This window comes from Lutzomyia longipalpis, chromosome 2 (genome assembly GCF_024334085.1).
Source record: "Lutzomyia longipalpis isolate SR_M1_2022 chromosome 2, ASM2433408v1".
NCBI classification, from domain to species: domain Eukaryota; kingdom Metazoa; phylum Arthropoda; class Insecta; order Diptera; family Psychodidae; genus Lutzomyia; species Lutzomyia longipalpis.
In genome coordinates this window covers 20,114,005-20,124,176 of record NC_074708.1, presented here as the reverse complement: position 1 = coordinate 20,124,176, position 10,172 = coordinate 20,114,005, and the positions used below count along the sequence as shown (strand labels likewise).

At 35.3% G+C, this 10,172-nt stretch overlaps 3 protein-coding genes across 7 annotated transcripts in view; 1 reads left to right on the top strand and 2 right to left on the bottom strand.

Annotated features, from left to right (window-relative positions):
• LOC129789328 (double-stranded RNA-specific editase Adar) overlaps positions 1-9,946 on the bottom strand; it is a 23,726-nt gene extending 13,780 nt beyond the window's left edge. The window contains exons 1-2 of one of the 2 annotated variants that reach the window (XM_055826099.1): positions 9,388-9,946; positions 310-347 (exon numbers count right to left, since the gene is read on the bottom strand). In XM_055826099.1, the coding sequence (XP_055682074.1) occupies positions 310-347; positions 9,388-9,397 (48 nt within the window). In that variant the 5' untranslated portion in view covers positions 9,398-9,946. The remainder of the gene's footprint in view (positions 1-309; positions 348-9,387) is intronic. The other variant, XM_055826097.1, reaches the window with a different exon arrangement.
• Positions 3,899-9,394, bottom strand: LOC129789407 (putative nuclease HARBI1). 4 transcript variants are annotated; one of them, XM_055826212.1, is made up of 5 exons: positions 9,158-9,394; positions 5,766-6,100; positions 5,548-5,707; positions 4,844-5,193; positions 3,899-4,745 (listed from the first exon to the last, which is right to left on the bottom strand). In XM_055826212.1, the coding sequence occupies exons 3-5, from the start codon at positions 5,688-5,690 to the stop codon at positions 4,147-4,149; spliced, it is 1,092 nt and encodes a 363-aa protein (XP_055682187.1). In that variant the 5' UTR covers positions 5,691-5,707; positions 5,766-6,100; positions 9,158-9,394; the 3' UTR covers positions 3,899-4,146. The 4 variants fall into 4 exon arrangements, with proteins under 4 accessions (XP_055682187.1, XP_055682186.1, XP_055682189.1 ...); XM_055826211.1 differs by lacking the exon at positions 9,158-9,394 and adding an exon at positions 6,173-6,259; XM_055826214.1 differs by lacking the exon at positions 9,158-9,394 and adding an exon at positions 8,824-9,147 and having other exon boundaries at positions 5,548-6,100.
• LOC129789411 (zinc finger protein 84-like) lies at positions 6,327-8,030 on the top strand. The gene is made up of 3 exons (XM_055826219.1): positions 6,327-6,554; positions 6,628-7,671; positions 7,860-8,030. Exons 2-3 carry the CDS (start codon positions 6,629-6,631, stop codon positions 7,867-7,869), a joined length of 1,053 nt encoding a protein of 350 aa, XP_055682194.1. The 5' UTR covers positions 6,327-6,554; position 6,628; the 3' UTR covers positions 7,870-8,030.
• Positions 9,947-10,172: the final 226 nt, after the last annotated feature.

Sequence of the window (10,172 nt, the reverse complement as noted above, 5' to 3'; positions counted from 1 at the left end):
ATAACCTCAAAACAATGGCTAAAATGTATGGGATTTTGTCTGGTAGTTAGTAGCAATTTGATCATCTACGTTGGATTTTGACTTTGACCTCAATTATCTTCCAAAGAAAAAACTTTTCTCGAGATTTTCTTTCTGCTATTTTAAAGTAATTGAAATTCCCTATACATCGAGATAAGTCTAATAGATTTTATTCTATGGCAATTTTAAGATTCGAATTGGTAGCAAACCAGTAAAGTCCTCCGGTGTTAAATATCCCAAATTTTTTTTATGCTGTTTAATCGGTTTAATCATACTATTATTTCAACTTACTGTTTTTGATCGACGTGAGTGGCATCGGTTACACGACGCTGAAATTCACATGAAACCATTTTATTTTACAGACCATGAATAAGGGAAAAAATTGAAAATATAAAAATAACGGTAACTCAAGATCATGGCGCAGTTTAAAAGTTTTTTGAGTTTTTATGATTTTTTTACACTATGGTTTGTCGAGTTGGTCGAACTGATGTTTTACCTCCTTTACCTTGTAAGAGCTTTTATTCATACTCAAGTTTTATGAAACGCAGTTTGATCAAAATCGGATACATAGAATCGGATTATGGCGGATTAAAAAATTATATTTCGAAGATGATTTCCCCATGGCGGATTTTGAATGAAAAATTTAATTATAATCGTGTTGACTGAAAAACAATATTGATATTATGAACTATCACAGGTTAGCCCATATTCCCCTTATTAATTTCACAAATTTTAGATACCTCGCTTCTAGAAGATATGACGAATATAAAATTCATTCTGTCATCAAATTAATTTTTATAACCCGCCGAACTTAAGAAGTATTTCCCGAGATATGACCTTCTATTCTAAATATGTACATAATGGCTCAGAACAGACGGCCGTGACTTTTGGTTGACGTCTTCGCGATGCAACTTTTTGGATGTGACTTTTTTGTGCAGACATAACCTCAAAGCAACTTTTTTTTTTGCTAAAAAGTGAGAAATACGGGAAAAATGCGTTGCAGTGCCCCCGGGGGGCTTCCCGTATGCTGTTATTGCATTTTCCAGGCGGAAATTTGCACAATTCTGTTTTTTGTCACAAAAATCTTTCGATGCAACTTTTTTGACACGTGAAGCGACTTTTTCGATGTAACTTTTTTTTGAAACTTTTTTGGATGTGGCTTTTTTGATGCAACTTTTTTGGGTGTGACTTTTCGAGGAAACTTTTTTTTGAACAAAAAGTACATATACCTATGGATTTCCATTTGAAAGACTGGAAAAATTAGCACCTGAGGGTGTATTATGTACCACCGAGCAGTGCTGGGTGAGCGAATTTTCCCGGCGAAGCTCGGACGCGGTATTATATAAAATTCTCCCAGCAATTTTTACCCATCACTGCTCAGTAACCACCGAGCACCTTTTCGGCGGCTCGGACACTATCTTCTTCTTCTTTTTTCAGTTGTGTATTCATAAAACATTCTGTGTCGCGACAAAAATTTTCCTCTCTTATTGATTATTTTATGCGTTCCTCTCAATCGTTTTCCTCTCAAGTTTTCCCAGAGTTTTCTTAGATTGCCAAGATGGAGGAGAAGGAAGATGAAGTGGAAAAACCAAAAAAGTTAGTATTTTAAACATTTTAAAGCGATTTTTTCTCATAATTTAACCTCACTAATTTTGGTAATTTTTAGCTGTGTTTCTTTCAGACACAGCTTTTGTGTACCGAGCAAAATCGAAAGTCGTCAGATCGGGCTCAAACTTGGGATGAGCACGAATTAGGGTCCCCACATTCCAAAAAACGGATGCGCCAAAAAATTTTTTTTCCGGCCGGCCGGATTATAAACTTAAATTGCAAGAGAACGGTAATAGATAGAGACTTGCCGTAAACGGCAAAGTTTAAATATCGACCTGAAGAAATCTGATTATGAGGTCAAATCCACTCCCCCGCCCCTCCGTCCGCCATTTTGAATAACCTCAAAATTTTGTTTTCGCTATATCTCAGCCCCTGTAATAGATAAAAATCTGAAATTTTGATATGTTGTAGGGGCCATCAAGAGCTTTCCAACGATACCTCATTTTCGAAAATCGGTCAAGCCGTTTAGCCAATATGGCTGCCACAATTTTTCATCGAAAATCGACCATAACTCGAAAACGGCTTGACCGATTTTGATCAACCCGGGGTCAAATGAAAGATCTCAACAAACCCTACAACTTTCTAGAACATCCGAAGTTTCAAAAGTGACCGCTAGGGGGCCAAAAATCAAAAACAAAATTTTCGATGAGTTTTCGATGAATATCTCGAAAACGCCATTATCGATTTGCTTCATTTTTTGATATGTTATAGCTGACCATATTATCTAGCTCCATGCCAAAAATGAAGAAAATCTATGTCGCCGTTCTCGAGATATAGCCTTCCAAAGTTGGTATGTCATATCTCGGGTTCTACAAGTCCGATTTTGATCAACTCAAGTGCAAATGAAAGGTTTCGTGAAGCCCTACAAATGTGTAGAACATTGCAAGTTCGAGAAATGACCGCGAGAGGCGCTAAAGTCAAAATCAAAATTTTCGAAAATTTCGAACTCGAATATTTCGAAAATGTCATTATCGATTTACTTCATATTTTAATATGTTATAGTTGAGGTTAAGACCTTTCCAACGATAGCTCAAACTCGAAAATCTATGGAGCCGTTCCCGAGATATGGCGTTTTAAAGATTTCTTGGGGGATGACTTTTCAATTTCTCCCGACTTTGCGCGTATTTAAATTAATTTGCGTTCTAGTTTGCTCTCACAAAATTGGTACACTGAAAGAAACACAGCTCTCGTAAGCTTGGTCAGCTTACCAGTACATTTTTTATTAATTTTACAAAATATTCCCTTGATTTTCCCTTTTATTAAAATTTTCCCGTGATATTTTCAAAAAGGTTAAATGTTAATTTCTTTTGAGAAATTCTTTTAGAAAATATAAAGTATTTTTTATTGTCTTTTTTTCTTCACAATTCAATGTTTTTTTACGAAGGAGGTACAAAGAAAATTTATGTAAATCACTAAATTGATGAGGAATCTTCCCTCTGTTTTTCTCAATATTTTCCTTTTTTTTCATCTGCCAAGTATCAAAATATATTAAGATCCTTAGTACAATTTAATGTATATACCTATGTATCTAATTTTATATAATTTTGCTTGTTCCAGTTCACTACTACTACTAATATGGAGGGGTTTGGAGGCGCTCAACAACTTGGGCTATATGCGCGTTCCAGTTCAAGAGCCACTAAAATTCAAATGGACCTCATGGTTGAATTTATGCTCGATCACACATGTATAGCGACAGGGGAAGGAGAAGGCACAAATTATGCCGAAGACAATGCTCAACTGTGGAACATCTTGTGTGATACACTTATGCATCCGGACCGCCAGTACGGTCTGGAAACTGGCTTGGAGTGCCTTTAAGACGGAGGTGCGCGGCAAGCTAAGGAATAATGCTTTGGAGCAGATGAAAACAGGAAATGGCCCACGTAAATACACTCCATTGACTGACAACCAAGAAAAAGTTGCAGAGCTTCTGCAATTGAAGAAGGGCATTCATGGCCTTAATGTTAAGAAGTTTGGAGCAAAAAGTACAAATTCAGGGAATGTGATTCAGAGTGGAGGTGCTCCTGTAGAGATTGCTCCGGTGGAGATTGAAAATTCTCCATTTGTAGTGGAAATCTTGGATGAGCCTCAGAAGAAGATGAAAAAGCAGCGGTTGTCCACGGTGGAGATTGAAAATTCCCCATCTGTTGTGAACATCCTGGATGAGCCTCCTCCGAAGAAGAAAAAGCAGCAGTTGTCCACGGTGGAGATTGAAAATTCTCCATTTGTTGAGGAAATCCTGGATGAACCTCCGAAGAAGAAGAAAAAGCAGCAGTTGGATTTACAAGATTTATTAAAAGAACGTTTGTCGAGAATTCAAAGCACCCAAAGCAGCCTTGATGGCAACATTCTTCGATTGATTGAAATTAAGGAAATGCTTATCAAAGAGGAGATGCTGGAGTTGAAAAGGGAGGAGCTTCAATTGAAGAGGGAGGAAATTCGCATCAAAAGTGAGAAGTTGAAGTTAAAGAAAGAGAAATACAACATTAATTAAGTAAAATTAAAAAGAAATAAATAAATTCTTTAAAGACAACTTTTTAGTAGTACTCTATTCATTTCTCCGACTCGTCGAAGTTCATCAGTGCGTTGAGAATCATATTCTGGGGCTTCTTCTTCTTCGGAATATTCAACAAGGGGATTAATCTTCACATCTGGCAATTTGTAAACTTTACACATATTATGCAAAGCACAACAAATGTTAGCTATCATAGCAATTTTGCAGGGATCATAACCCAAAACACGCTCGGAGCTCAACAAGATTTTCCATCGGCTTTTCAGTACTCCTATTGCATGTTCAATTAAGATGCGTTTAGTCGAGAATTTATGATTGAAAGTCACTTGATCTCCAGTAGCATTTCTATAGGGAGTAAGGAGCCAAGGCTCTTTATCCCCGAGAAGCCAGCAACGTTCTTTATTACGCCAAACTTCCTGCAAATATTCTCTCTCCGGAGATAGGGCCCACACTGAAGAATCATGAGTCGCTCCTGGATGGGAGGAATCCACAGAAATGAATTGTTGATTTGCATCGCATATGAGAGACATGTTTATCGCATGCCTTCCATGGCGTCCCACAAAGAGATGTTCATCTGCCGGTGGCTTTTTGATAAAAATATGCGATACGTCTAAAACAAAAAGCGGAAAAAGATTTTTTATAAATATTGAACCATAATAAAAATGTAATGATAATATTTTTTGGGACTTGAAAATATTTTTTACTCACCGATTACCCCCAGGGTCGAAGGAATTTTGAATTTATTAAAAAAATCTTCTTTCACTTTTTTACGCTCTGTTGCCGTTTCTGGCCATTTTATGTACTTCGCGCATAATTTTTGCTCCATTATGGGAAGTACGCTACATATCATTTTCGAGACTCTACTTTGACATGCACCAATCACAAAATCCTGTCCCACGTCAATTTGATAGTCTCCATGAGCCAATAATTTCAGGGTTGCGAGGATCCTAGTTTGGAGCGTATAAGCATTCCTTCGTTGTGGTTGTGGGAGCTCATCTCCAATAAGGTCCACAATCTCCTGGAACATGTCTTTTGACACTCTGAAAAGCTCCTGAAATCTAGAAAAAATTTAATAATTTAAAAAATTGCGTAAAGTTAATCTTCATTTAAATTTTATTTATTTACTCTAATTTGAATTTCTCATTCTAATAAATTCTCATTGGGCGATACTCTGACTAACCACTACGGACAAATCTTCCGGACAAAAAAATTATTTAAAAAAAGAAAAAAATATTCTTATCCCCTTTGTCTACTTTTGGATACCTACCTAATAATCTAGCTAAATCTAAGATAATCATAGAAACTAAAATAGAAACTCTCAGATAAGAATCAAAAAGGAAATCTTGTCCATGAAAATTTATCAAAAATGAACAATTTTACCCGCCCATGACAGATAAAAAATTAAAGCTTACCTCTTCTCGGGCATTTTCAATCCTGTTTCATTGCCTCTTATCTGTTTCCTCAATTCCCGCATCATTTTTCTTTCTTCTGCCTCTTTTTCACTCTGTAAAAGGGCTTCCACGAAAGCCAAGTCTATGTAGTCCTCCACCTCCATTTCACTTCACAGGCTTCCTTTAAATAAAAATTTACTACTCGAGGGACTTTCTTATCTTCTATAATCTATATTCACTTGATGATTAAATTGCCGGCAGAAGAACAACCAGTTTTAGTTCCTTAAGATTATTTTTCCCGGCAACATTGTGAGCTTCTGTGCTCGTCCGGATGCTCTCGAAGAGGTTTATCACAGTATCCGTTCAGTGTAATATTTTGCTTCCACAAAGGTTTAATGAAGGGCTCGCAGGAGAATTGAATTCCCTGCAGTTTGTACGTATGATAAAGGAGAGGAAGCGTGTCTGGAGTGGGTTTACGAGAAGTCAGGTTCACCCACAATTGTCCGGAGATTCTCCTCAAAGCAATTCCTGAAGATCTTCGGAATAGCAACCAAAAGCATCTCTCAAACACTTTCTGCAAATAAAGATTTACAAGAAGTCTCTTTTTAGAGCCGTCACAGCAAAAGAAATATATTTTTTTTATTACTTTTAATAATTTACGTTTTCAAAACAAACAAAATTTCACTTTGACAAAAATAAATTGAAAATTGAGGTTATGTACAAAATCGCCACGTCTTGGACAAAATTCGCCACAGAGTGCATCCCGTTCACCCAGCATGCTGGGTGATTCTCCGAGCAACATTTCTCCTAGCAACGCTGTGCTCGGTGGTACATACACCCTCTGTTGTGCCATTTTGAGTTAGGTGGAAAAGTTTAGTTTTTTTTTTGTTGTTGCTTTTTTCATTAATAAAAAGATCCATAGCTCTTTTCTTCTATACGAAAAAGTAAATAAAGCATTTCATATAATAACACACAACAAGATTTGGTACCATTTAGGCGATTCAAAAGGAAAACAACGAAGATCAAAAGTAAAATCGGTAAAATCCTATAAAAATTCTTTTTTTAGGTTATAACTAAATCTTTTATTTTTGCACATTCCAGGATGGAAGGTGATAGACAAAAACAGGCAAAAGGAGTGCAGGAAAGGAAGAACCACCACGATTGGTCAAGTTCTTCAGACACATCCCAAGAAGACAATGTTGAAGCAGAGAAGAGGAGGAGTTTCCGTTGCGAAAGGTGTTCAAGATCATTCACCCGATTCTTCGAACTTATGAAGCATAAGAAGAGACATCACGGAGTGGAGATATCTGGAAGTCCAGTAAAAACAACTACAGAGACCTCTGGCCATAATCATCAAGACGAAGGATCTCCGAAACTGAGAACGCACTCTGAGGATTTTCAGTGCAGCATCTGCTCAAAGACGTTCAAAAAGAAAAATTACCTAAGGATGCACGAAAAGCGTCATGGGAAGATCTTCAAATGTGCAATCTGCAAAAAAGCATTTTCTACCAAGCATCATGTTGCCAGACATCTTATGATACATTCAAAGAGGAGAGACTATGAATGCCACCAATGCGGCAGGATTTTTAAATCAAAAAACTGTCTTCAACGTCATGAGAAAATCCACAGCAGTGAAAAGCCCAACATCTGCAAAATCTGTGGAAAAGGATTTAAAAATAAATATTACTTGCCGCTGCATTCTAAAGTACATGAAACGAATCGTGAGAACTTTGAATGCGCCCACTGTGGAAAAATATGTCTGTGGAAGAAATCCTTAAGACGCCACCTAATCACGCACTTTGCTAAAGGAAAGAAGTATTCCATTCATGGGAAAATTTTCAAAAATAAGACTGATATGCAAAGCTATCTACGAGAGTATTCTCTTACGAGGATTTTCCAATGCGATCGTTGTCCAAAGGCTTACAAACATAAGGGAAATCTTCAAAGCCATCAGTTGACCTTTCATGGAAAAAAGCCTTTCCGCTGTGGCATTTGTGGAAAAAAAGTGATCTCAAAACAAAATCTGAATAAGCACATACAGGCGCACGATAAAAATCGGAAGACCTATGATTGTGCAGTGTGTTACAGGAAATTTTTCACACCCAAAAGCCTTAGCAAACATCTACTACATAAACATTTGAGAGAGTAAGTTTTTCAAAATCTTTTTTACATTGTTTAATAAAAAATATAGGTACAGGTAGTTAAATTTGAATTTAAAATCTTTGGCGTCTGTGTTTGCGTCTTTTCTTTAACACTTGGAGGACACGAATATCTAACCTACTTTGAGCTTAATTTTCTATTATTAAGAAAACGTTTTTCTAAATTTTCTTTAGACGAGCGTAAGAAGAGATTCCATGGAGTGGAGATTTCTGGAAGTCCAGAGAAGATTACTTCAAAGACCTCTGGGCTTGATCATCAAGACGAAGGATCTCCGAAACTGAGAACGCACTCTGAGGATTTTCAGTGCAGCATCTGCTCAAAGACGTTTAAATAGAAAAATTACCTCAGGATGCATAAAAAGATTCATGGAGAGAAGATCTTCAAATGTGCAATCTGCGAAAAGGCATTTTCTACAAAGAATTATCTTGCCATACATCTTAAGTCACATTCAAAGAGGAGAGACCAGAAATGCCAATGTGGCAAAATTTTTAAAACGAAAAATTATCTAATTAATTTGTTAATTTTAATTGAGAAATATAATATATATTTAATATATATTTAATATATTTTCCTTGGTATGTACCGAGAAAATATTTTAATTTTATAATGACGACTGTCTTACAGGAAATTTTCCGGGCTACAACTTTGTCTCACACGATTTCTTTCAATCTCAATGGGAAAATGCATTTTCAGTCCATTTTCCGAACCTTGCGATCTAACTTTTTGCCCCAGTTACCCCTACCAATCAACGGCCTAACGCCTGCAGGATCTGTGGAAAAGGATTTCAAACTAAAGGTTCCCTGTCGCTGTATTCTAGAGTACATGAAATAAATCGTAAGAACTTTGAATGCGCCCTGTGTGGTCAAAAGTTTCTGTGGAAGATATCCATAAGACGCCACCACGCTATGCACATAACTGAAGGAAAGAAGTTTTTCATTCATGGGAAATAAACCTTTTTATTAACGATTATTGTTAGCTTACGTTTTTTAGTTGACCCTACAGTGCACGCAATCGAATTAGGTTCACTATCTTTAAATTCGTTTTATTATTTTAGTAATTCTCAGAGTGTGGTTGAATTTACTGTAACTGTTATATAGAATACATAGAATATTCGAAATTGGAAATTCTTATAAGTACCTTGAGTAATTTTGGCTAGAGAATTTTAGTCGTAGGCTCAAGACATCTGATGATGTATTGATAGTTACGTCTTGTGATAATTTATAGATAAGTTTGTATAATATTTAGAAAATAAACATTGAAATCTTCTAATCCATTCTGGATTATTTTGCAGTTATACATATATTGTGTAAGATGAGTAAGGTTTTACTCGATAGATTATAGATAAAAAAAAAAATGAAAAAAAAATGTAAGACAGCAGAAACTTTAAAGGGCTGTTGTTTTTGCAACTTTGCATCATTATTTTGCAATAGTTTATTTTTTATACAGGTTTATGTATCCTACGCCAGAATACCTTTAGTGCTAAATCTTATTCAAACGATATACTTAACACATATGATTCATTTGTTGTAACTATTAACAGACAATTTAATATAAAACTTTTCACTAAAAATTATTTAATTTTATGTACATATAATTCTAGAATCTTTTAGGGACTTGTTAAGAAAAAAAACTTCACAGAGAGTGTTCAATTTGTTCAATTGCAGCGATATACAATACAAAAAAACATATTATAGAACTTACAATGAGCCATTTTTACTCCTCTTTTCTAAGCACAGTAAAAAAAACTTGATTTTACCACTACTGTACACAATTTTCTTTTGAAATAGCTCAATGCAATTTAGGCTCACGAGCTTCGGGATGGAAATATAAAGTGGCAGAAATGTAAATCAACTGCGAATTATTATTAAATGTACTTAATTTTAATGTCCAAAAGAGAAGGGAAGAATTTTAATATAACATGTATGAATATCTAATGATTTTATTTAGGCTGACGAACAGCAATTTTGACTTGGCCCAAAATAGAAATCATCCCGGATTCGGATATTTTCGTTTTATATATGCGTTTCGATACAACTGCAATTTTATGTTATAGATAATGCTACTCTAAGATAAATTGATAAGAGATCGCACATTCCGTTTGAAGTAAAATTATATATTGCAAAACTAAAACTCATATACCATGATAAAGCAACTTATTTTCAAATGAAATTGAGGTATATTTTCCAATACAAGTGCTAAACTTATATAGTAAAAAAAAACCTTTTTGAATTTATTTCTAGTATGATCAGAACGTTTAAAAATTAGAAGTTATTAGGAACATTACATGTGTATATCACACCATTTATTAGGGCGTTGAATTTTCAATTAAAATAGTTTTGACGTATTTCCTATAGGTAAATAGCTGATATCGTTAACTTGAAACAGTTGTAACAAACATGAGAAATATGCATATCAAATCTTTTGTTGATACATACTTAATCTTACCGCTTTGAGATTCATAATTAATCACAACGATAATCACGATA

Coding starts and splice junctions, on each gene's coding strand:
- LOC129789407 (XM_055826212.1), bottom strand. CDS start 5,690: ATGGAGGTGGAGGACTACATAGACTTGGCTTTCGTGGAAGCCCTTTTA. Junction 5,194..5,547: donor TTGAAAATGCCCGAGAAGAG/GTAAGCTTTAAT, acceptor AATTTTTTCTAG/ATTTCAGGAGCTTTTCAGAG. Junction 4,746..4,843: donor TTCGACCCTGGGGGTAATCG/GTGAGTAAAAAA, acceptor TTTTTGTTTTAG/ACGTATCGCATATTTTTATC.
- LOC129789411 (XM_055826219.1), top strand. CDS start 6,629: ATGGAAGGTGATAGACAAAAACAGGCAAAAGGAGTGCAGGAAAGGAAG.